Consider the following 27521-nt stretch of genomic DNA (forward strand, 5'->3'; position numbering starts at 1 on the left):
TACAGATAGTAAACTCACAAATGAGCCAGTGGGCTCTTGCCAAAGGACAAGACACCGGTAATTGAAGTCCGAATAGCCTAGTGCACAGCCAGGATGGGTCCAAAGACTATTTCAACATTGTCAACCTTTATTCCAGTTCCTGACCACTAAAGGGCTACCATTGCCTAATGTGCCAAGGCACATTACTTATCTTTTCAGACATGGCTCTGTTTCCTGCCACCATTTACCAAAAATCCACCTTGATCCTCCTCACAATTCTTCCAGCAAGTCCAACTCAGTGATTTCTGCACATTTTCCATTGGTTCACAAGCTTCAGAGCAAAGACATTTCTTTTCTGTCAATGCATGAATTCCCTGTCTCTTTCTTCAAACCTTCACAGTAAGGATAGGAAAAAGGAAAAAGAGAAAGGCCCAGCAAAGTGCTACTGGCTCTTACAAATGCTTGCTAGATATAGGACTTTGATTAGGAACCTGAATACAAAACTTTGAAAGTAACCTCTTAAAATAACTCATCTTTAACTTTAACTGGAAATGGAACTGTCAAATATCCTACAAGGTCACTGTCTCCTACAGGGTACAATTCAGAAAAAAAATTGGCCCAATCTCATCCAAAGCTCAATTCACCTAAATGAGCTCATCTCACCTTTAAAAAATACTACAGGTTAGACCCCAAGAGCATCATGTTTCAAGGAAAGCTATGTTCACTGGATTTCCAAATCACTGGCTCATGAAACACCTTTTAAAATGATTTTCCTATGGCACATGCATAAATACAAACTAGGCATAAGCTTCAAACCATTTCCTAAGGTTCCTCAAAACCACTGATAGGAAAAAACAGTAGCATGTATCTATATAACAATCACTTTAAAGTTTCCAAAACATCTTGCCTATATTTATTGTCTCATCTAATCAATTAAGTAATATAGGTATTATTACCATTTTACTGATGGGGATAACAATCAAAATGAAATCCAAGGTCATAGGATTAGTTAATGGAAGAGGTTATCTGAACTTAGGTCAGGTGTACTTTCCACTGCCCTAGGGAACACACCAGCCCTTTTAGGGCACTTAAAACTGAGTAAACTTCTCAGCCTCTACTCACCCTAGTATAGCTAGACCAAAGAGAGATGAATCACTGATCATCAATTCAGCAATTTATAAATTTGTTTCCTAGGAAGACCCTGACTAATATTGGCTCCTTTCTCATAGGTCTCAAGAGACCATCAACTAAGTTGGCCTCCAGCTTCCAAATAAATTTATTAAGAACTCACTTTGTACCAGTTGCTATGCTAGGCCCTGAAAATGAAAAATAAAAAATTCAACAGCTCCTTCCTACCACTTAAGGGGAGAGAAGCTGACAGATAGATGAAGAAAGAAATAAGAAAGAAAAATGAGAAGGAAAGAAGGAAGAAAGGAAGGGAGGGAGAGATGAAGGGAGGGAGGAAAGGAAGGAAGGGAAGGAGGAAAGAAAGGAGGAAGGGAGGAAAGGAGTGAGGAAGGGAAGGAGAGAAAGAGAGAGGAAAGGAAGGAAGGAAGGAGGGACAGAGGGAAGAAAGGAAGGAAGGAAGGAAGGAAGGAAGGAGGAAGCAAATTTATTATGCATATATTATGTGACAGGCACAGTGCTGAGCATTAAGGATACAAATAAATACAAGGAAACAAGCCAAATGAAAAACTTCCATTCTAATGGGGGAAGACAACAACAAAAGGGAGTTGGAAGTTGGTAGGGCAAAACATACAGCGTAGAAATAGCATGAAGTGCTGTGGGGCCTGGATCTGGACATAAATGAGGACAATTAAGGCCTACTAGAGCCCAGGGTAGTTGAAAGTGAGGAGTCCAAAGTTGTGGTGGGGAGGAGGTTGAAGTAAGGGCCTGGCACAGACTTATCTGGGAAGGTACTTAAAAAGGTGCTAGTCACCTTCAAAAGGAAATCACAAAATTTAGCTTCACCCTCGGACCACCTTTGCCTTGATATTGTGAAATGTCAGGAACTTGAATATTTCCCATCATGCTTCTAAAATCAGTTTTACTACATTCCATCTGAACCATTGTGGAGTCAGCATTACCAATAGAAATTGAAGCTCAGGAGCTGTGAATCCCTGTTTATTTATACCTTGGTACTTAAGCCACTCTGCTCCCAATTTATTTATGAAAATAGGAACAATCACACAGGCTCTCTCCAGGAGGTGCTGAAAATTTTTAATTAAAATGATAAACTCCACCTTTAATAATAAGGCCCTAATACCTCTGACAAGCTGCATAGTGATTTACGATGACGCTTCTTCCCCAGGGCAGAAGACATTTTTCCAAGATTAATTTTTCAAGCTGTAAAAATAGGTTTTATTAAAAATAGCACCAAAGATTTGCTACCTTTGACAGGATTTTTCTCTGGTTTACAGGGCCTCTTTATTTGCAAACAAAAACCTATCTTTAAACAACAGGCCCTGGGATAATCAAGCTTCTTTTCTCTTTTCTCCACCCCTCCTCAACATGAGAAAACCTCTTCATGTTTCTATGAAATTACATACCTCCTGTAACATATCAGAGTCTTCTATAGCCTTGACAGCAGTTTTCTTTGAGGTTTCCTGGATTTCTCCACCAATTATAAACTCATCGAGAATAAAATATGCCTTTTCGAAATTAAATATAATATCCAGCTCACAGACCTAGTGGGATGAAAACAAACATAAGACAAGCCTGCAGTAGCATCATCAACATTCACAGGCCAGCATCCATCCAAATACCAAACCTATTCAATGGATGCACCCTTGTGGCAGACTAAGGTTATAAAATAATACAGCATTCCAAGAACAGACAAATGCAGGGCTTTAGCCTTTCAGGCCTTGGAAGACTGACCAAAAAAAAAAAATCTACAGCAGTTCACCATTTAGGGGTTATGCTATTCCTTTCTGTTCCCCCAGGAAATCACAGAATTATGCAGGTTGGGGAAAGATCTGAAGGCTCTGTCATCTCAGACATCCTCTTGACATGGTACAAACTGCCACTGAAACCATTGCCGATACATTTAGAGAACTTTTTGGATCAAAACATTTTCATTTCTCCTCTGGGAATCAATTTGGCTCAATTAATTTCTTAAACTGATATTTTCTGCTGTCCTGCCTCAAGATCAGATTTAGAACCAGAAGGGACCCTGAAGGGGTCTAGTCCACATTTAACAGATAAGGAGACTGAGGGCTTAGGAAAGTTCTGTGTTTTGCCCAAGGTCAAAGAGGTAAATAAAAAGAATCATGGTTTTTCTCTCAGAAGTTGGGCTTTGTCATATTATTAATTTTTTCTTATGTTCTCTAATGGGCTGAAGCAATCTTGGATTCGTTTGGAAAGGCTGATATAATTCCTTGCTAAAGCATAGCAGTAGCAGGTAGGGTCATTTCCTATAACATCAATTCTTCTCATTTAAAATTCTATCAGACATAAAATTTTCACAGGCATCAGGCGGCTGCATAAGTGAAACAAAATCTACACAGTAACAGAGAATAAATGGCTCCCAGGAAAAATGGCTTCCTGGTTCCTAAAGCATATTAAGCTGCATTCTGGATATAGATATTTCAGCAAATGGCTCAATAATTTAAAGATTTGAGTCCATAAACTTACAGGCTCCAAGAGGAAATTGTTTCTCATTGACAGATTCAATTGAATCAAAGACCATCTAAAAAAATAAACAGAAGGCCATGACAACAAACAGCCATTTCAGCAAAACTTGGTTGCTGGCATTATTGCCTCTTTATTCTTCACCGACAGGAGGAGGCTTGTGTAATGTGCAGGGACTCTCTGCCTGCCCAGAAATATTTAAAATATTATTCCTACCTATGATCCCCACAACAATAAGGAAAAGAATGTTCCATAAATATAATGAAGCAAGTTGACAGAGGTTCAAGAGGAATATAAGGACCCACTATTTGACTACTGGAAATTTATTTTCAGTTGTTTTTGAGCTTATTGTTCTTTCCTTCTTTCTTTCATTTTTTCCTAGACCTGTTTTATAACAGTCCAGGGAGTCCAGGTATGTAAAATCCATTCCCTTGATATAGATTATTAACTGATTTGCTTTGGGCAATGACAAACTAAGGGATTTGCCTGCTAGCATGTGTGAGAGGTAGGAATTTTAGACTCGGGTGTGTCTCATTCCAAGGCTGGACCTCAATCCAATAGGCCGCCTCAAGGACTGGCCAACAAAAGGTCCCAGGCCAAGCCCTACTTGGTCCTAGTTTGGGCCTCATGGGTTCAGAATGAATATAAATAGCAATTCTGTTTTGGTCAAAAACCCTGAAGGTCTTCCCCTCCCAGATCTATTTTTTTTCCCCCAGTTTTTAAAGAGGCTGTTCTTTGCTTCATTTCTTATTAAGCCTTAATCACTGAGTGGGTGTTGCATCAGTCATACTGAGACCTGTTAAAGACCTTACCTTGAAAAGATCAAAGTCTCCTACTGCATCCTGGGCCATCTCCAGTTGTCCTGATTTATATCTCACCACTGGACCCAGATGGCTCTGGAGGACAAAGTGAGGCTACTAACTTTGCACAGCCCTCCCTCACTTAAATCCAATTCACTTGCAAGTCATGGCATCACCTCCCTGATGTCATGGTCCTCTTCAAGAATAAAGGACAAAAAGCAACAGCAAGACCACCTGCTTGTCACTGAGAATTACTATTTTAATGATACCTCATATTTCCATTGCATTTTTCCATTTACCAAGTGCTTTTTATTTTTTATTTTTTTTTAAAGCAATCAGGGTTAAGTAACTTGCTCAAGGTTACACGGCCTGTTATTTCTGGGTGTGGTGCTAAGTATCTGAGCGCAGATTTGATCCAGGTCATCCCAACACTGGAGCCGGTGCTCTTACTCGCTGAGCCACCTGGCCACCCCTAAGCAATTGGGGTTAAGTAACTTGCTCAAGGTTACACAGCCAGGTGTTTCTGGGTGGGTGCTAAGTGTCTGAGCCCAGGATTCAATCTCCAGGTCTTCTCAACACTGGAGCCGGTGCTCTTACTCACTGTGCTACCTGGCCACCCCCTACCAAGTGCTTTTTAAATGGAATCACTGCTTTGAACCCACAAGATTCAGTGGGGCTGCAATACCTTAACTCTAAGGCTCTTTGTTTCATTATCATCTGCCAGATGAACCATCAATCAGGATTTAGAGGGGAGGGAGAGACCTTAAAAGGTCATCTAGGCCTACATTTTACAGATGAGGAAACTGGGGCCCAGAGAATAGTTTGCCTAAGATCCCACAGTTGTAAATAACAGAATGGAGCCTGGAAGCTAGGTTCTCCAAATCCAAATAGAGTTCTTTCAGCTCCTGTGTGGTACCTCTCATTTGCCTCGTGACTCCTGCAAAACAGTACTCTGACCCAGCAGGATGGTAGGCAATGGCAGGGCTGGGGTCTCTACACAGACTCCAGGATGAAAAGTCAAACAGAATTAAGAAACAGAGAGCTATCAGATGTCAGGACACACAAAAGATAAGTAACACATATGGATAAGACAAAAGCCAAACAGCACCAACACACTATATAAACTCCTCTTGGGTAGGGACCATTTCTTATTGATCTTGAGTATTTCTACCTGCTGATTCACATTGACTATGGGACCCCTGGCAGCCAGCTTCTCATTGCCTCAGGCAAGTCTTGAGACTATAAACTGCATAACAGTTACTTGGCTGCATCATCACAGGTCTGTCCTTAAACCAAAAACATCACAGGTTCATAGAACAAAAAACAAACAAAAACTCAGACCCTTCCTCTGAACTCAAGACATCTTGAACATGTTGTTATTGTTGTTCAACTATGTCGGTTGTGTCCGACTCTGTGACCACATTGGGGATCTTCTTAGCAAAGATACTGGAGTAGTTTGCCATTTTCTTCTCCAGCTCATTTTATAGATGAGGAAACTGAAGCAAACTGGATTAAGTGACTTGCCCTGGGTCACACAGTTAGTAAGTGTATGAGGCCAGATTTGAACTCAGGAAGATAAGTCTTCCTTGACTCCAGGCCCAGGGCTCTATCTACTATGCCACCTATCTACCCATCTGGAATATAGGAGGTAACTAATAAATATTTCTTGAATGAATTAATGAACTTAGTTCATAGGAATCAGAGCATCTAAAGATCTAAAACCAAGGAAGATACACTAAGGGTTAAGAAATTTGCAGTCAGGGCGGCTAGGTGATGCAGTAAATAGAGCACTGGCCCTGGAGTCAGGAGGACCTGAGTTTAAATCTGGTCTCAGGCACTTAACACAAAACTAGCTGTGTGACCTTGGGCAAGTCACTTAACCCCAATTGCCCTACCTTCCCCCTCCAAAAAAAAAAAAAGTTGCAGTCACCAGAGGTCAAAATAGCTGAAAAATAAAAATGGACAAGATGAGGAGAGAAACACCATGGCATAGGGGAAAGAGCTCCAGATTTAAGGTTAGATGGCCAGGGCTGGAATTCTGGCTCTGGCCCTTAAGACTTAAAAGCAATCATTTTAACTTCACTTAACTTTGGATTGTTCATCTGGAAAATGGAAGGCAGAGTAAGATAAGATATGTTCTCGAGTCCCTTTCATCAAATAGTGTGTAATAGTAAAAGTTCAGTTTATAGAACCAATACTATGGTAATTGAAAACAACAGCAATGTGGGGTAGCTAGGTGTGGCAGTGAATAGAGTACCTGCCCTGGAGTCAGAAGGACCTGAGTTCAAATTCGGCCTCAGACACTTGATACAAAAAAAAAAAATTAGCTGTGTGACCTTGGGCAAGTCACTTAACCCCAATTTCCCTCCCCCCCAAAAAAAGAAAGCAACAGCAATATGATAGAATTGTACCTAGGAATATTTTTGAATCCTCATATGCATAATCACAGACCTCAGATGTATCTAGAAGCATATACTATAACCCTAATTTTATTGAAATATATAGGATCAGAGAAGAACCAGATGGAACATCATAAACCATCTAATTCAATCCTCTAAATTTTACAGGTAAGGAAACTGAGGCTCAGGGAGATCAAACAGACTTGCCATGGGCATACAGGTACTAAATGGGACAAATGAGATTCAAGCTCAGGTGTTCAAACTCTCTATCTAGCGTTCTTCCCTCTTCTAACCCCACTTTCTTCATGACTTTGGGGCACTTTATTATTTTAACCTCTACAAAAGGGGGTTAGAATTTACTTCTTCAACACTTAATAAAGATGGAATAATTGAACATTTATGAGATTGCTTAGAATTTGGGTATTCTATAAAAGAGACAATTCATATAAAGAGCAAGATTTTTTTTCCCCCAGCCAGAGAAAGGTGCTGATTTTTTACCCCTTATTAATTCTTAACAATTTAATCTTATTAATAGATATCTGAGGCTTTTCAGAGTCCCAACAGCTTCTACAAAGTTCTTCCTTGGGACTAAGGAAGAAATGTTTCAAAGGAAACCTTCAAAGAAAAAGGCTACAAAAAGAAATTTATTTTTACTGACACAGAGCAATGTTGAGAAATGCCCAAAGCCTTTACTTATCATCAACAATATTAATGAACATCTGAGGGTCATAAGCCATCAAATTAAGCAGTTTCATATCAGGCCTTAATCACCAATATACTGTTATCACACTGAATTCTGGTTCAGCAAAACAAAGAAAAAGAGAAAAGAAAAAAAGTGCTCAAATTCTTCCAAGATAAAATCAAAGATTAAAGCAAGAGAAGAGTTCACTCTTTTCTGACCCTTCTACCACTTTCACATTCATTACTGGTAAAAAGAGTGAGTCAGGTTCTCTTGAGAACCAGCATACTGTCTTGAGGCCTCTGACTCAAATTTTTCCAGATAAGCAGAGACCAAAAGTCAATTCTAGTTCACATTTAGCATAGCTAGGTCAATTTGGGACAAAATAATGTGACAAAACAAAGAGAACAGATGACAACTTTTTAACTTTCTCCAGCTTTCCAGTATTCGCTGCTACAGCAAAACTAGACTGCATTTTTCACCTAATGCATACATCATTTCATATTATTTATTACCAGTTACAATACAATAAATATTTATTAAATGCCTACTATATGCCAGTAACTGTATTATAAATAAGAAATCGAAAGACAGCCCCTGTTTTCACAGAACTTACAATCTAATGGGGGAAAGACAATACCCAAAAGGAAACTGAAAGGTGGGGTGGGTGGGACACTGTAAGAGCATACCCTGCAATGGGGCAAGGTGATTGAGGAATCAGAAACAATTAGTGCAGCTGGAGGGAAATGAAGAGCTTGGCTGAGCCTTTGAACCTTCTTTAAAAGGAGGCTTTGGGAGGAGTTGTTTTGTTTTTGCCCTAACTCCAACCTCTAATCAAAAGGAATGAAGCAAGTAAGGATAAGATGAGATGTGAGCATCAGAGCTGAAGCAATAGCAGTTCCTGGTAATCAGCTTATTTTGGAAAGGGAATGATGATGCCAAGCAGTATAGCTGGTAGGAAATGAATCTATTCTGAAACTTTACCCTTCCACTAGACTATAAGCATAATGAGGGTAGGGACTGAGTCCAGTTGAAATCAAGTAAACTTTTCTGAAACATTTGCAGTTCTTTTGTAAGGAAAAGTGTTGAGAATTATAAATGAAGCCTCTAGGGTGTTGTTTGTCTTAGCTGAACTTTGTTATTTTGTCTAGGGTCTAGCAGTAGTCGACATACAGCAAGCAATTAATAAGAGTCTGACAAATGTGCTAATAAGTGAATCGCTAACCAAAAGATGGGGATGAAAAGAATAGCTGGGAGTGGGACCAGGAAAAGTTTAAAACAGTATGGTCCTAAAATAACACTGTTAAATCTATATATAAAATGTCTATAGGTTAGTCAGAGGAAATATCAAAGTGTTGGTATTTGAGGAGTAAGGGTAAGAGGAAAGTCATAAAATTAACCTCCCTAAGCAGAGAAACTAATAGATACTTTCCTTGTTGGGAAAGCCAAGGGAAAATGTCTTGGAAAATGTCTTGGTGAGTTTATTTTCAAATTCTATACTCTATATTTCAAATTCTAGCGACGGGGTTCTTAACCATTTTGTGTCAGGAATCCCTTTGGGGCAGTCTTGTAAAGTCTATAGATTCCTTCTTGGAATGTTTCTGGATGGACAAGTTTCATTCAAATGCAAGATACACAGGATTACAAAGGAAACCAATTATATTCAATACAGTTATCAAAATAATCTTTAAAATAAGTTCATGAATTTCACATTAATGCACCCTGTCCTAGAGGCTCCACTTATAATTCTCAATTCCCTGACTAACAACTGCACTTTTTGGAAATTTTTGCTTGAGTACATTTTAATTAGACTCAACATAAACAATAAAAATGATGCAAATTCATCAGTACTTTAATTGTAAAAATAAATAAGACTTTTGAGTGGGAAGAGGGGCAAAGAATTTTAAAGTAAATATTTTGATTCTTAAGATGGTCCCCAATTAAATTCTTGCTTTTTTTAAAAAAGTACTTTATTTACTGTCTGGCCTCAGACACTTTCTAGCTGTGTGACCCTGACCAAGTCACCTAACCCTGTTGGCATCAGTTTCCCCATCTGTAAAATGAGCTGGAAAAGGAAAAGGCAAATCACTCCAGTATCTTTCCCAAGAAAACTCCAAATGAGGTCACAGAGAGTTGGACATGACTGAAATGTCCAAAGAACAAACTTTATTTAGAAGAGTTATGCATGTCAAAATCTGTAAGATTTTTTGAAAAAAAAAAAAAGTTAACTGAGATAACTATTCGATTACCCTGTGGTTAGCAACATCAAGCAAAGCATAAAATAGAGAAAGGGATATTTACAAAGATGTTTGTCACAGCTACGAGTGGAGGTCCAGTCTGAGCCCCAAGTGAAGAGGTCTTCTATTCTGAGACAACATGGCAGAGCCCCCTAAATGAGAGTTATGTTCACACACACACACAAATCTGACCTAACTATCCACAATGGAAAAAAAGCAAGTGGAGGAAAATAGTCTATTTGTTCAGACTATGAAATGAAGCTGTTATAGACAGCCCACAGACCTAGTCTATTAGTCTCAGTCTATTTTGGTCTATACCTTGGACAGCGAAGACAGAGAATAAAGTGGGGCTAGTATTGAACAGGAGGGAAAGGGAAGGATGAATTACTTTTTGGAAACTACACAGAGCTTTTAATGATTCCAACCAACCTTCTCTTGAAAACAAGGCTCATCTTTTCAACATCAATATTTATTCAGTAAGGCTTCAAGTCTTTTGCAAATCAGTGGAAAAGGCAATGGAGAAGTGCATGATGGGTATAAAGAACCTGCAATATATTACCCAAATAGAATTACAAGGGAGAACCTGCATACAAGATATCATATAAGAGACATATGACTGGAAAAGGAGATGAGCTAGTCATATTGTGAGAGTGAGTGATAACCAATGGAGAGATCATTGGTTGCCACCAATGTCAAGAAAGATAGAGAACTACTCAACGCCCTCCCAGTTTGAGAATGCATAGATGGGCTACTCTCTACACCACCGGAGGGAGGACGCAAATCAACGAGTTCACAGGGCTGTCTTGAGGATCAAATGAAAAATGCACATTAAGAACTATATAAACATGAGCTATTATTATTTATGGTCAACAAAGAGTAAACACAATAAAATCTTATGATGTCTCCATCTTTCAGTCAGATGTGGTTTACATTGTGGTACCATATCAGTATTATGAAGACAAAGGCAGAATATCTAGAACAGCTGTTTTAGTGACATTTGGGGAAGGATGAGTGATAGTCCAAGTCTGTGAGCACAAAGGGAATGGGAGATGGGGGCAGGGATGTGTTTAATGGATATGATATCCTCTATTTCCAAGAAAAACTAGAACCTGATATTATAATACAAACTCCCCCCCCCATAACTTTTAACTAGAGCTTTGAGGGCCAATCAATGAAATTGTATACATGGATGCTTGTCCTACATTACTTCCCAACCCTCCAAAAGTCACAAAAGAAGAGTAGGTAATATCAAGTTTACCTCAAATCTATAACCCTGAATAAGCTATAATATTTTAGAGTTAGCCCTTCTTCATGCAGCACTATTTTTTAGGGTTTTTTTTTTAAGTATTGTGAAGTTTAGACAAAGTATGAGACAATGCATAGTCTATGAGTTAAAAAAGTGTGAGAAAATCTGTGTCTATAGGAGGCAATCTTATCCTATCACTAACCACAGCAGTAGTGAAGTCTATGAACATTTATTAAGTTCCTACTATGTACCAGGCACAGATAACAGCAGCTTAAAATAGTAGGCTAAGAAACAGGAAAAAACAAATGATGTTTTTCTTTCAAGTATTTCTAGTAATAAATATATGGTCTTGCTTTGTGGTTGACATTAAGTAGATAATATTTATTTGTACAGCACTTTCTTTGGGCAAACAGATTTACAGAGATTCTATGACTACTTTCCACCACTAACCTGAAGCTTGTACTATGTTACTAGCAATCAAATAACAACAGCACCTACTTTCCAGGATCATTTTAAGGAATAAATGAGATAATGATTGTAAAATGCTTAGTACAGTGTCTGGCACGTAGTAAGTGCTATATAAATGTTAGCTATCATTACTATGATGGCAAGTGATTGGATATTTGTAGTGAGAATGTGGAGTTGAGAAAAAGAGTGAGGTTATAAACATTCGAGAATGGTAGTGCTATCAATAGCAATAGGGAAGTTAGGAAGAGGAATGGATTTAGGGGGAAAATATCAAGTTCCAAAATACTTATACTACTTGCGCAGGGGCAGCTAGGTGGTGGCATAGTACAGAGCACCCAGCCTGAAGGCAAGAAGATCTATCTTTCTGAGTTCAAATCTGGCCTCTGACAGCTGTGTGACCCTGGGCAAGTCACTTCACCCTGTTTGCCTCAGTTCCCTCATTTGTAAAAAGAAACAGCAAACCACTCTAGTAAGAGTGATTCCAAGAAAATCCCAAATGGGGTAAAAAAGAGTCAAACAGGCTGAACAACAACAATCTGTGCATAAGGCTATCATGAGGGCAGTAAAATCTCAAGGTCTGGGCTTAAACACAAGCTAGAATGTACAGCCCCTGGATTTGACATTTTCATGTAATTTTCATGACATTTCAAATGTGAGGAAATAATGACAAAAATAGAAAGGAGAGGTAAATTCTGCTTGAAAGATTCTATTAATTTTCATGCAAATACCAAAATAAAACTTACGTTTCCAAAATACTTGTCTAGTAATTCCACGTAACGATGTACAATCTCTAGTGTCAACAGCTCATTGTCCTGATTTTCTACCGCACAACAAAAATATAAGCTAGCATATCTAGAACAGAGAGAAAGAGAATTAGAATTCACTGAAATATTGAACAACTTGGAGATATTTCCTCCCAATAAAATCTGGAAGATCATATATTTCACTTCTTTTCAACGAACCTTTCCCTCTTAATCAAAGAACTGTTTGTTTGTCAACTGCCCTATCATTATCCAGACACAGCAAAATCTGAATCATGTAATTACATGTTCATAGTGGATATAATACTTGTGGTCAATTCCTGGCTGAAACACTCAATAGTTGTATGACCCTGGGCAAGGCACTTGACACCTCTTGGCCTCCCTTCCTTATTTCTAAAATGAGGGGATTGTATTAGATGGTCTCTAACATTCTATGATGGTGTTGAAATGTTATCCTTCAGACTGAGCACTATCTCCACTGGCAATGAATGAGTGTGTTTCTACTTTATACAACTGTATCCATCATGAATGAATCCAAAGTTTCAGGTAGGCTGGCTAGATGGAGCAAGTCTCCAATGGAAAACATTCCTTTGGGCATACTTTTCTGCTCCAGGAACTTAAGTCTACAATACACGAGTTCATTTTGCAATAAAACTGCTGAACATGATGTGGTTCTTGCAATATATAACCTGAGCTTAACCTTTCCAAGAACCATGCTTCTTATCTGTAAAAATACAGCAGTCCAACTTAGAAAAGCTCTAAGGTTCCACCCAGCACCAATATTCTAAGGTCATTCTACTGGCTTAGCTCACAGAATGTAAGACTCTCTTAGAGCTAATAGGAGTGGCTTATTATCCTCTTTGGAAACTATAGATAGGCACTATGTGACCTTTTACTGGCTAAGAGGGTAGAAAAGCATAAAAGGAAATGTGGTTTAGTCTTTTATTTTTTTTCCCTAAGAATGAGTCTGCAGAAGAACTAACAGACTAAAAACCTGACCTCAATAAACCAGTTATGGAAGAGTGAAAAGTCAAATTCTGCTTGACAGTGTTTTTAAAAATGGGCAAAAAGTTGCAGAGGGGCACATTTTGGTTCAATATAAGGGAAGTCTTCCTAACAAGGAGAGTTTTCCCCAAAGTGGAATGGGCCACCTTGGTAGATAATGGGTTATCCAGTTCTTCTGGCAAACGCTAGATGGCCCTTTGTTGAGTATGTTCTGGCACCAACTTTTGTTGAGGTGTTGGCTGCACTACCCAGCCTTTAAATTCCTTTATTACTCTCTGAGATTTTGGAATTCTTTCAGGTGCAGGTTTTTCAGCTTGCAGACCTTAGCCAATATCTAAATCATTAAATATTTGTTCTCCCGCTGAGTTAACTCTTATCACCCACTCTATCTCTCCTCAACCATCTCAGATATCCTAACCCCTCCATTTTAGATTTTTTCAAGGTTATTTTCAAACAATTGGACCATCATTCCTTCTTAAAGTAGAAGAAAGGTCTATATCAGTATAAAGGGAACAGTATCAAGCCGGGAAATTAGAGATGTAGGTTTTAATCTTAGCTCTCTCTGCTACTGCCTAGTTGTATTATCTAGAGCAAGTGAACCTCTCTGGTCCTCATTTTCTTCACCCATAAGATGGGGTGAACAAAACTAAATGATTTTGGCATTTCTTCTAACTCAATTTCAAAAGTCTATTCGTGGCTTGACTATTTGACTCCTGTCTTGTGCCTGGGACAAAAAGTAAGAGTGGTTTGGAAAATTAATCAATTTTCAAGTTTAGAACAAATCTTTAAAATCATGACCAAGACCAAAAAAGTTCTCATTAAGTTACTCACACCTTTTATAAACAACTTTTAGATCCTTCCAGTCAACAAAACTGCTTGTCCTTTGACTACGAGATAGAATCATCTGTACAATTTCTCGGGTAATCTTTTTTCTCTCTTTATCTGGGAGTGTGGTATACCATTTCTGCAGCCTTAATTTCCCTTGCCGACTGAACAGCAATATGAAATGAATCTAGAAAAAAAATAAAACACAGGAGTAATACCAAAATCTCAACAGCAATCAATCTATAGAAAGTAGAATTCCCATGAAATTCTTCTAGTAATCAAAAGACTTAAGGAAAAAAAAAAAAACTTCCTAGCATGTGTATAATCTGGCTGTCAATTCAGTATAGTACCTCACCGTCAAAAACACAGTACTTTAAATACCAAGAAAAAAAATTCCAAGGTGTTTATCCATGGCAGGGGTGGACAGTATCTGTTTGTTCCCTGAGAGCCTCCTGACCCATGAGGGAAAACAAGTTAATTAAGACAATATACAAATAAATAGCACTTTTATGTTTTCAAGAGAGAAATACAAAATGTTCAACTCTTTTTTAAAATTAAGAATATAAAATACAATTCAGTAAATAAAACAAAAGTATGCTTCCATTTCATATCTTGAGAGGGATAAAAAGGTAGGATAAGAAGAGAAATGTAGAGTAAAGAAGAGGAGGGGCGGCTATGTGGCGCAGTGAGCAAAGCGCCGGCCCGGAGTCAGGAGGACCCAAGTTCGGTTCTGGCCTCATACACTTAACACCCACACAAAAATACTAGCTGTGTAACCTTGGGCAAGTTACTTAACCCCAACTGCCCCTCCAAAAAGCAAAAAAACAAAAACAAACAAAAAAAGCAAAAAGAAAAGGAGAGGAGAAAAAAGGTACAGAAGAAATCAAATATAAAGAGAACAGAGGAGGAAAAAAAGCTCCATGTTTGAAGTTGAAGGCAATATCCTGTTCTTTATTTGGGCTGTAAGTATAAAGGTCAGTTATCATATTATCATATTCTGACTTCTCTTAAAAGTAATTTTAAAACAATAGAAGGAGAAATAGAAAATAACAGAAAATTTTTTTTAATTTCAAATAAACTTTAAAATATGGTGTTTTTTTATTCAAAAAATAGGTTTTTTGTATGAGTTCTCTCCCTTTTCCTGAGGGATTTTTAAAAGTCTATATAGCTTTGCTTTTGAAAATGGGTTCTTATCCTTTTTTGTGTTGTGATCTCTTTGGCAATCTGGTAAAGAAGACTTCTTAGAATAATATTTATTGCCTACATTCATGATTGAAAGAAATACTAAATTTCAGCTAGTGAAAATAAAGATGTAATTTTTTTTTCCTATCCAAGTTCACAGGACAGTTACGTGGCTCAGTGGATGGAATCCCAGGCCTGGAGTCAGGAAAACCAATCTTTGTGAGTTCTAATCCAGCCTCAGACATTTACTAGCTGTGTGACCCTGGGCAAGTCACTTCACCCTGTTTGCCTCAGTTTCCTCATCTGCAAAATGAGTTGGAGAATGAAATGGCAAACCACTCCAGTATCTTTGCCAAGAAAATCCCAAATGAGTTCAGAAAGAGTTGGACAAAACTAAAATGAATCAACAACAAATCCAAGTTCACAAATCATGTACCTGATGCCTAACCATGGACCCCAAATAAGAACCCCCACTTTAAAACTTTAAAATGTGATCAATTTAGGAGTTATTGCCTGCATATCCATTTGACTTTCAAAAGTAATCAGTTATTTTTGAGATTAAAGTTAGGTCAATAGGGGCGGCCAGGTAGCACAACGAGTAAGAGCACTGGCTCCAGTGTCGGGATGACCTGGAGATCGAATCCTGGGCTCAGACACTTAGCACCCACCCAGAAACACCTGGCCGTGTAACCTTGAGCAAGTTACTTAACCCCAATTGCTTAGGGGCGGCTAGGTGGCTCAGGGAGTAAGAGCACTGGCTCCAGTGTAGGGATGACCTGGATCAAATCCGGGCTCAGATACTCAGCACCACACCCAGAAATAACTGGTCGTGTAACCTTGAGCAAGTTACTTAAACCCGACTGCTTAATAAAAAAAAAAAATAAAGTTAGGTCAATCAATAATACTACTGGATCATGGAGATGGGAGGGACCTTAGAAGGCAACTAATTGATCCTACCATTTCATTTTACAGATATGGAAAATGAGACGTAGGGAAGTTAAGGGATATGCATGATGGCACAGTGGTAGAAAATGAGAAAGCTGGGATTTGAATGCAGATCCTTTAATTCCTGTGAATAAGAATTCTTTCCACCATACTCCCTATGTTCTCCCCCCCACCGCCCCGAACACTGAAGATTATATTTGAAACCAGAATTTATTTCATTCTTATTGTTTTACCTAAAACCAGTCACTGTATCATAACCACATAGAGTAGGGACTCAAAAGAACTCAATGAAAAATTCTTTTAGGAATAAAATGAGTTAGATTCCTATTTTTTTTCAGTTACTCTTATGGAAGTTTCAGAGAGAGCCTTATAAATATGATGGGAGAGTCCAGATGAAATTTAAATAGCAGTCCCTGCTTAAGAGGTTTCTCAACCCAAAGGTTTTGAGATGTTTTCTACTTCCTTCATAAAATGTATTTACCTTACTGCTCTTTTTTTAAAAAATACCTTTTTTTTAATCCAAAATCTGCTTTGTATAAAACCTTAGTGCTATTTTATTATAAATCTCTTAGTATGTGTAATGGGAAAATACAGAAGAAGCAGAATTACATAAATTTTAGTATCACAATTTTATGTAATTATTTAGAGCAGCTGGTTGGCACAGTGAATAGAAAGCCAGGCCTCAGGTCAAAAAGACCTGAGTTCAAATATGACCTCACTTACTGTGTGACCCTGAGCAAGTCACTTAACACTGTTTGCCTCTATAAAATGAGCTGGAGAAGGAAATGGCAAACCACTCCAGTATCTTTGCCAAAAAAACCCCAAAGGGGGTCACAAAGAGTCAGACATGACTGAAATGACTTAACAACCAGAATGTAATTATTTTTATTGTATGCTACCTTTCCCCCCCATCAATATGGATTAATGAAAAAAATATATGGAATAATGCATACAGAGCTGAGCTCCAACATAGGCTCAAATCCTGCCTCATGTACTAGTCTCTTCACCTATAAAGTAAGGGAGTTGGATTTAATGACCTTTGAGACCCTGCCAGTGCTAAATCTATGATCTTAGGGGTGTGGCCTTCTTTCAAGTTAGTGAAGTCATAAAAATGTGTATATTGTTCATCAAAGGATTTAAAAGAGGTTCATCAGTTTAAGGGAAATGACTACAAACATAGACTGTTTTTCCACAGGATAATCTGCTTAAGGCAATCACACAGAATTTATCCATAACAAGAATAAATTTTGGCAACAAATTCTTGGGTTTAACTTATATTTTTATTAAAATTTTTTAATTAACTGTACTTTAATTTACTCAGAAATATTTTGCTGTCATCACCTGTAAAATGAAAAAACCTCTCAAAACTTTAGGAAAACTCTAAGTGGGATATAATTGAGAAAAAGTATTATCATTCTACAGGAAAGGTTTCTACCATGACATTGTCTTCAAGGTCTGGCAGAGATGTCTAGAGATGGACAGAAATTGAAAATGTGGAACCAATAGTACCCTTTCTTAGAATAATGTTTTAAAATACATAAAACAGGATTACAAAGAAAACCAATCATATTAAAATATAGTTACCCAAATATCTCTTTTTAAAGTTCACACAACTCACCTTACAAAGAACTCCAGCTCTAAAGAGAGCATAGAGGAAAAGGTTGGCATTTTGTAAACAATTGGAAATAAAGATATCAATTGCTTGAGAGACAAATGGAAATTAAATTGTTGTCCAGCTTTTCTATCAAATATTTGCTTGATTTTGAAGAAATCATTTCACCTCCAGGCTCCAGGTGCCTTCTTCGTAAAATGAGGGGGTTAGACTAGGTACTCTAGAGTTTTTTACTCAAAAGTCTAAGATCCTATAACCAAGCTCTAGGACTTGCTCATCTTCCTTCCATTCTATTGATCACATTTATGATATGCAGGGGAGAAAAAAGGAAATCAATGACATCTATTTAGAACTTGACAATTTTTTACTCTTTTAAAGGCTGGTCAGGTTTGTACCATAAAAAGACCCTACAATCTCAGTTAGTAGCCAGTCTTGTTTTATTGGTTGGAAATCTTCCTCATTACTCTCTCTCGTGATGCAATTTAAGCCAATTTCCCTGGGTGTTGTCCCAAGGAAATATGGAAAATAATTTTGCACTCATCTTAGTATAACTTGCCTTTCAAATACCCAAAGAGAATGACATGAATAAGTCTGCCCTCAATTTTCTCTTCCAGATGAAACCAGACCAGTTCTTGCAACCTTGCCTCATGGTGGCTATTCTCTGGACCCTCTGCAACTCTTTGGTGCTTTTTTTATATTGTGTAATAAGCAAACCAATTTTAACTACTTCTAACACATGGCAAGGCACATTAACAGAAATGTTTATCCCAATCAAAATGCATTCAAAAAGAAATAATGATTAGAAAGCACAGGTACATACCTACAAGCTATAAATCACAAGAGTAAGAAAAAAAGAAAGATTTGTTCCATGTTGAAATTTGCTTTCTATTTATATTACAGATTACATTGCTGCAAAATGGAATTCTGGGTATTCAGTCTGATCCAGAAGGAAGAAATAAAGGTAAATTCTGTTGAAATCTGTTAATTCTTCAGCTAATTAGAATACCACTTACTCACCTGAAAGATCATTTGTAAAATGGACCCTAGTGATCTAAAAACATTAAGGGACCTCCATATTCATCAATTGTGTCGGGGAATATTATGAAACCTCATATACATATACAAACTCACATTCCACGCCGATAATCTAGCTGGGGAGAGAAATCTTTTTAAAATATATTTTTAATTTAGTTTGTTAAATCTTTCTCAATTACGGGCAAAAGAATTAACATTCATTTTTAAAAATTTGAGTTCCAAATTCTCTCCCTCCCTCCTCACCTCATACCCACCCCAGCCCTTAAGAAGGCAAACAATATCAATTATACATGAAGTAATGAAAAACACATTTCCATATTAGCTATGCTGCAACAGAAAACACACCAAAAAAAAAGGAAGAAAAAAGTTTAAAAAAATATATGCTTCAATCTGCACTCAGAGTTGATCAGTTCCCTCAACTAGATAGCATCTTTCATAATAAGTACTTTGGAATGGTCTTGAATCATTGTCTTAAAAGTAGCTAAATCTTTCACATCTAATTATCCTTACAACATTGCTGTTGCTGTGTATAATGTTCTCTTAGTTCTACTCACTCCACTGTGTATCAGTTCAAATAAGTCTCCCTAGGTTTTTCTGAAACCATTATGCTAGTCACTTCTTATAGCACAATAGTATTCCATCACAACTTGTTCAGCCATTCCCCAATTGATGGGACATCCGCTCAATTTCCAATTCTTTGCCATCACAAAAAGAGCTGCTATAAATATTTTTGTATAAATAAATCCTTTTTTTCCTTTTCTTTGGTCTCTTTGGGATACAAATCTAGTAGTGGGATTGCTGGGTCAGAGTATGAACAATTTTTGGGTCTATTTCCAAATTGTTCTCCAGAATGGTTGGACTTCACAACTTGGGAAAAGAAATCTTAAATACACAGAACAAAAAACTGTTGAATAACTCTATATAATAAGAAGAAATATCCTAAGTCCAAGTACTCTCTTTTATGACTCTTTATGACTTAAGTTGGTATATTTGAAAAAAATACATTTCCAAAACAACCAAAATATCAAGTCTACATTAAGAATCACTGAATCAAAAGATCTCAGAGGCCATCTTGTTCAACCTGTTCTGGAACATAAATCTCTCAATTTTATCAAACCTTTGCTTTGACATCCATTCAACCTTTGGATAGCTTTGGCCAGGCCTTCCAAACTATCTTGAATATCAAGATATAAAAAGGTTTACCCACGTGGAGTGGCAGACAAGATCACATGAGCTACCAAGCCTGCCCTGTTGACCAGACAGTTTTCATATGGTACTGATAATATATTCAGTAACGTTCAATATCTTAGCAGCCTCCCCATCTTGCTAAAGGAAGCTTCTGTGGAGTCTCAAATCCAGAGTAATTCTTCTGAAGGCCTGCAGCAATAGCAAAGTCCCTCTTCCTGCCTTTGAATATCAACTAGCCCAGGGGTGGGGAACCAGTCACCAATTCCCCTTGGGTTCTCTTCAGCATGAATAAGCACCAATCCCAGAATTTGGATCTTGTATATCAGGTCCAGGCTCCCTGCTCTGCTTGCCAACCTTAACCTCCATATCTGGTTCTGCCTGACACAGAGAAGAACCCTACTAAAAATCTACTCTCTTAAAGGTGTGTCCTCCAATGGTCTTCCAATGGACCTGGCTGCCACCCTCCCTGATTACCTTTACTGTTGGGAGTATTTTGGTTCAATAAAGCTAGCTTGCTTTACTTTCTCTGTTCTATCTTGCGGTGCTCTGTCTGTCCTTGTATTACACCTCAGAAACCTGAATCTCAAATGAAACCAAGAGAAATGTCCTCTAGTCCCCTATACCCTCTTCAAGAAAGGAAAGGGAGGATACTTTTCTCAACTGTTCTCCAGGGCCAAGCTTGGCAATTACACAGAGCTCAATTTCCCTTTTTTTTTTTTGGGGGGGGGGAGGCACATTTCCATTTAGTGGAAGGTGGGAAAGGAATGAGCATTTTTATATTGTATAATCATAATATAATTGTGTAATTATATTGTGTAATCACAAATATTTTTAAAAGGTCTACTATATACCAGGAACTGCACTATTACAGATAAACATTTGCATTGAGTACATTGTTTTTCTGGTACAATTTACTTCATTTTCTCTCTATCAAGCCTAAGTATTTCCCATGATGCTTGGAATAACTTGTCAATCATTATGGTAAAGTAATGTTCCATTACATTCAGGTACCAAGATTCATTTAGACTTTCCTTTAACTGATCGGCACTAAATTTGTTTCCAAATCTTTGGGTAACCCAAACTTTTGGTGATCATTCTTTTCGTTCATAGCAATTCAGAGAAGACTTGATAAAGACATTGAGAGAAAGCTGTTTTGATCAACATTAATGGAGGAAGCACAAAAACTTATGAAGTCACAGCTTTTGGTCTCTATTGAAATAATCAAATATTAGGCGTTTTTTCCCCCTAGAATTCACAAGTTTATTTTAAAGTTATACTTGATTAACACTTTAAAATGAGGTTAAATTCACACTAATGATAAAAATAAATTCCTTTTAACTTGAAGAAATTATTCAGAAAATAAATTTTATGAAATCCCCTCACAAGACACAATATATATCCTTATAGGTTACATCACAGCTAGTAAATATTGAGTGCAGAAATTGAACAGAATACTTCTTAGGTCAGTCTATTTCTCCCCAAATTCATTTAAGGTGCATGGCTGAACCAAAGCACCTCTAGAGAAAACCATTCCCATTATCAGCCACCTGAAAAAGACACAAATGAAACTTAAGATGATGTGCCATCTTAAGTACCCTCAAGGACAGTATATTAGAATTGTTTTGGCCTTGAGTGTCTCCATTAGTTCCTGGACCAAATTAGACCCTAATCCTGGTTGCACAATAGTAGCCCAGAAGCCATACTATTCCTGTGACCCTTGGGATTAAGTCTTTTTCTAGAATATCAACTCTACAGCCACCACTGACAGAAATGAACTTTCAGGAAAGCTTTAGGCTAAATCAACACCAATCTGGAGCCCAAGATGTTAAAAAAAGAAACAGATAACTTCAGAACACAGAAAGTTGAACAACAATCCAACAACTTACTGAATTTAACTGATTTTGACATGGAACCACAGTGACCTCACCTACAGAAGGCTGGACCCAAAAAATGACCTTCATGAATGGGAGTTTAAGGATAAGGAATCTATTGACATTTACCTGCCTCCAATCATGTCATATTGTATACACTCTCTTTAAAAGATGTCAGCAGCCATACTACCAGCTTCAATGAACAATCTTCCTCAGCACGTTATTAATCAGTTATTCATTGAAATACATAATGATATGTGCACGTGTATAGATGTTTTCTATGCGTTAGAGGCAGTAGGGGATAAAAGAATATAACCTCGACTCAAGAATCTACATTGAAGTTGATGAAAATAGACACTAGAAAAATGTTAAAGAATTGGACAAGCCAAAAATATGAGGTGATATAATACCATATTATTAAGTACCAAATGGATGGTACTTTGGAGGGCTTACGGGCTTAAAGTTCAAAGAGTAGAGGAATTTATGCTAGAGTGGTCAGGAAAGGATTCATGGAGGAATCATAGAACCCAGGGCTTCTTTAGTCTCATGCCTTCTTTATAGAGAAAGAATGAGACACAAGATAAAGTGACTTTTCCAATATTACACAGCTCTCTAGCAGAGAAGCTACCATCGCTTCTGACTTTTAGAAATAGAAGTTATGCTATGCCTTAAAGAATAGGTAGGACTTAAAAAGGCAAAAGGAAAGAAGGGATAGGGTAGACTACGAGGAGTGAGCACTTTCAGCAAAGGCATATAGGTGAACACAGGGCAGCTAGGTGGTACAGTGGATAAAGCACCAAGGTCTGAGTTCAAATCCAGCCTCAGACACTTACTAGCTATGTGACCTGGGTAAGTCACTTCACCCTGTTTGCCTCAGCTTCCTCATCTGTAAAATGAGCTGGAGAGGGAAATGGCGAACCACTCCCATATCTTTGCCAAGAAAACTCCAAATAGGGCCATGAAGAGTCAGATTCTACTGAAGGGAGATGAGGTCACAAATGGCAGACAATAGATGGCATCCTATGACAACTATAAAATGAATTTCTGTAAAATATCCCATTTTATGATTTACTTCTCATTTAAATATCAGAGGTATATGTTTTCTATGAAAAAATCTTTCCATTGCATGAATTTAAACCTTTAACAAAGAAGGCATTAGGTGATTCTCTCTGCTCCCTATCATACTGGATGCCAACAATGATGTTTCCTGGAAATTAACCTTTCCTTTGTAGAATTCCCAATTTGGGAGTATCCCATTACCTCTCTGTCTCTTCTGATTTATTAGAGTCTGAATGTGCATGGAGAGGGTTTGAACAGGAGGAAAGTAGCCAATTCATCGAGGTTCAAAGTAAGACCTTTGTTCTGATTGACCAATACAAGGTGAGACTATTCCCACTACTGAGGGCGTGGAAGATTATTTGTTCAAAACTCCCTGATGTGTTGTTCTAGGTTCTGGTCCAATTAACACTATATTTAGTATAACTGGGTGAGTCCTGTTCAGTGTAGTTCTGAACCACAACCTTAGACTTGGCCACAAAAAGTGAGGTATTTTTAACATCAGAATAAAAGCCTCATCTTTTAACTTAACTTTTTAAATGGAGGGGTGGGGGAAGGAGCCAGGGGAAGAATATAAATGTGGAAGATCATCTGTTTCTATAGTCTCATCTCCCAGACCTCAACTACTGATTCTTTTCTTTCAGGCAGGATGTTGGGCTATAATATCCAATGTCAATTACAACAGAATTTTCCAGTAAGTGTACTCTCCCAGTATATATTGCTTATATATTCCTTAAGTACATGGATTCAGGTTATCAGTCAAGTACTTTGTCAAAGCTTTAAACCAGAGAAATAAATGACCTATCTTCTTTTTTTGTTCTTGCTTTTTTTTTTTGGAGGGCAATTAGGGTTAAGTAACTTGCCAAAGGCCACAGGGCTAGTGTGTGTGTGTGTGTGTGTGTGTGTGTGTGTGTGTGTATGTGTGTGTGTGTGTGTGTGTGTGTGTGTTTTAAGTGTCTCAGGACGCATCTGAACTCAGGTCCTCCTGACTCCAGGGCCAGAGCTCTATTCACTGCGCCACCTAGCCACCCCAATGACCTATCTTTTATCAAGATAATGTGAATTAGTCTGAACAGAAACTGACAATTTAAAGATATTTTTCCTTTATTTGAAGCGTGCTGTTTTGTTTTGTTTTGAAATAGGAGCAGCTAGGTAGCACAGTGGATAAAGCACTTAGGCCTGGAGTCAGAAAGACCTGAGTTCAAATCTGGCCTCAGACATTAGCTATATGACCCTGGGCAAGTCACTTAACCCTATTTGCCTTAGTTTCCTCATCTGTAAAATGAGTTGGAGAAGGAACTGGCAAATCACTCCAGTATCTTTGCCAAGAAAAGCCTAAATGGGGTCACGAAGAGTAGGACACAACTGAAATACCACTAAACAACAACAAATTTATTTTATATCTTTGTCACGGTAAGATGTGGCTCCTAGGAGCGAGGGTACTTGTTTCATCTATTAGCTCCTTGGGTTTCCTTTGCAGTAACTTGCCACTTGCTCTCCTGCCTTTTCTTGTTCACTCTATCTAGGATGCCCTCGCAGATTTCTGGGAGTCCACGACCTTGAATATGGGGGAAAATACATCTTTCTTTTCACTAACCTGTAAGTGAAACAGCATTTTCTTCATTTATGAATGTAGGCAAAAAACATTATTCTGAGAAGGCTTCACCAGACTTTCAAGGAGGTCTCAGAAATACAAAAGCTTAAGAACTATCCTGCTCTAGAATCATTGGGACTCAGAGTTAACAGGAATGTAGGGACCATCTAGTTCTACCACCTTAATTTACTTATGAGGAAACGAGGCCCCCAGCCTTTAGGCTGTGGTTCAGTCAAGTCTGACTCCGTGAGCTCATTTGGGGTTTTCTCTGCCAAGGTACTGGAGTGGTAAAAAAAAAAAAAAAAGATACTGGAATGGTTTTCCACTTCCTTCTCCAGACCATTTTATAGATGAGGAAACTGAGGCAAACAGGGTTAAGTGACCTGTCCAGGGTCATACAACTAGTGTCTGAAGCCAGATTTGAACTCAGGAAGATGAATCTTCCTGACTCCAGGCCCAGTACATGGCACAAAGTGTGCATTTAATAAATGCTTGCATTGACTGGTTTCCATGAGAGAAAAAAGATGTTACAGGACCTCCACATAGCAGGTATTCAATAATTTAACATTTACTAAGTGAATAATAAACAAATGCTGATACAAAGGACTCTACCTTGCCCATCCACTTCCCTACCACCCCCCACACTTTTTTTGGGGGGGGGGGAAGCTATAGGTTTAGACATTTTAAATATTATAAGAATCCTGGCACTGGAACACAGGTGAGTCACCCACAAGACTGTAACCACTAAGCCAGGAAAAAACCCAGGTTAGTCAGTGTAAGAAAAAGGGAAATAATAACAGGTATTCAGAGATCACAACAGTAATACAGTATTTAGTGTTAATGTTTAATCTTTTAGGGAGTGATCAGTATCAGGAAGAAGTTTTGTCTTAGGTGGTTTAGGACCCAGCCCTGAGCAAGATTGGAGTTGGTCACAGGAAAGGGTTTTGCATTACAAAACAATCAGCATTAGCTGGGTTAGAACTAAAAAAGCTAACAATTTAACTGGAAAATGACTCCTTATATTTATGCTACATTTGACATTTTCAAAATATTTTCTCGTCTGCCATCTCATTTGTAAATTGTGTGACCTTGGGCAAATTATCTAACCTCCCCAACTCAGTTTTCTCCTCTTTCAAAACAAGGGGATTGGCCTAATGTCCCTTCTAAATCTAGACCTACAATCCCCTGATTCTTATAACAAGCTTACAAAATAGGCAACCAAGTCATTCAGGGCTTCTCAAAGAGCAACAAAGTGATTTCATCAGTGTCAGGAACTCCATCTGTATAAACTTTGTATTTCTCCCAGTTATTTACAATGTTCTCCTTCATTAAAAGGTATGCTGCTTAAGGGCATTCTCATTCATATTCTCTCTTCTCTCTCTCTTCCTCCTTCTCTTTCTCTCTTCTCTCCTCTTCTCTTCTCTCTCACTCCCTCTCTCCCCAATTTTCTCTGGTTGTCCCCCATGCCTGGAATACTCTCACTCCTCATTTCTACCTCCTGGCTTCCTTCACATTCTAGCTGCAGTCCCAGCTTCTATCACTCTTAATTCTGCTTTTACTGCACCATCTTGGTTCCTCCCCTCTATCCCTCTTAATTCTACTGCCTTCCCTTTTGAGTTTTTCCCCATTCATCTTATCTGTATATATCTGTTTGCTCACTGACTCCTCCATTGGACTGTGAGTTCCTGCAGGGCAGGGACCATCTTTTGCCTTTTTGTGAATCCCCAGCACTTAGTAGCACAGTGACTGGCCACGTAGTAGACACCTGTTTCTTTTCTCCTCTAAAGGTGTTTTTAGGCATGTCAGTCCTTTACATTCTTTTTATTCCATCCCTTGGCAGGTTTCAACCACTTTATGGGTCCAAATGTAATGTCGTTCTGTGTGTGTATGTGTTCAGTTGTTTTCAGTCCTGTCCTACTCTTCATGGCCCCATTAGGGTTTTCTTAGCAAAAATACAGGAGTAGTTTGCTATTTCCTTCTCCATCTCATTTTACAGATAAGGAAAACTGAGGTAAACAGGGTTTAAGTGACTTGCCCAAGATCACACAACTAAAAAGTGTCAAAGGCCAGATTTGAACTCAGGAAGATGAGTCTTCCTAAATCCAGGCCCGGCACTGTGTGCACTCTGGCACCACCTAGCTGTCCAGAAGGTACTTAATGTTTATCTGAGGAATCAAACAGTCTCAGACCCGGGAGGTATAGTAACCCTGGGCAAGTCACTTGAACTCCCCTCAGTACCTGTTTCCTCGTTTATAAAAAAAGAGATGATAACGAGAATAACAGCAAGAAATAATAATAGCACCCACCTCCCAGTTTGTTACAAGGATAAACCGAGATAAAGTTTGTAAACCTTAAATTGCTACATAAACGCTATTATTAATTCAATAAACATGTATCAAGTACTTACTCTGTGTATAAAGTGCCATGCCAGGATAGGAATTATAAATTATAAAATTATAAAGACCAAATTATAAAATTACAAAGATGAAATTATAAAATTATAAAGACCAAATCATAAATTATAAAATTATAAAGACTAAAAAAATAGAAAAAAGAAAGAAAAGAAAAAATCCCTGCCCTCAAAGAGTTTGCTTTCTTCTGGAGAGTAGTGGATCCATGGGGGTGGGGTGGGGGATGAATACAACAGGAGCACAAAGAAGGAAACACAAAAGACATACTAAATATACAAGAGGGGGAAGAGTGCTAACAAATGGGGGCCTTAGGAAAGACCTCCTGGGGGAGGGAGGACACCTGAGGAGGGCTTTGAAGGTAACTAGGAATTCTATGAATTAGAAGTGAGGAAGGAGTACATACATCCCCAACAAGGGGGTCCACTTGGGCAAAGCTCCAGAAGAGTCTTTGGGAGACAGTGGCCTGTCATGTACAGAAAACATCTAGCAGGTGAAGAATAATATGAAACTTTTCATCTGTAATTTGACGGTTGACAATTTATACCCTTGAATAGTTGCCAAGGGCACTGAGGTTACTATGACATCCATCATCACACAG

General features: G+C 38.1%; 1 protein-coding gene across 3 annotated transcripts in view; it reads right to left on the reverse strand.

The window, feature by feature from the left end:
- AP1S3 (adaptor related protein complex 1 subunit sigma 3) overlaps positions 1-27521 on the reverse strand; it is a 90252-nt gene that overhangs the window by 4886 nt on the left and 57845 nt on the right. For 2 of the 3 annotated variants that reach the window (XM_069104530.1, XM_069104532.1), the window contains exons 2-5: positions 14038-14216; positions 12182-12290; positions 4422-4505; positions 2529-2666 (exon numbers count right to left, since the gene is read on the reverse strand). In XM_069104530.1, coding sequence (XP_068960631.1) covers positions 2529-2666; positions 4422-4505; positions 12182-12290; positions 14038-14216 — 510 coding nt within the window. The remainder of the gene's footprint in view (positions 1-2528; positions 2667-4421; positions 4506-12181; positions 12291-14037; positions 14217-27521) is intronic. The other variant, XM_069104531.1, reaches the window with a different exon arrangement.

This window comes from Petaurus breviceps, unplaced genomic scaffold (genome assembly GCF_028583685.1).
Source record: "Petaurus breviceps papuanus isolate PSGF00001 unplaced genomic scaffold, PetGlider_PUasm1.0 688, whole genome shotgun sequence".
NCBI lineage: Eukaryota > Metazoa > Chordata > Mammalia > Diprotodontia > Petauridae > Petaurus > Petaurus breviceps.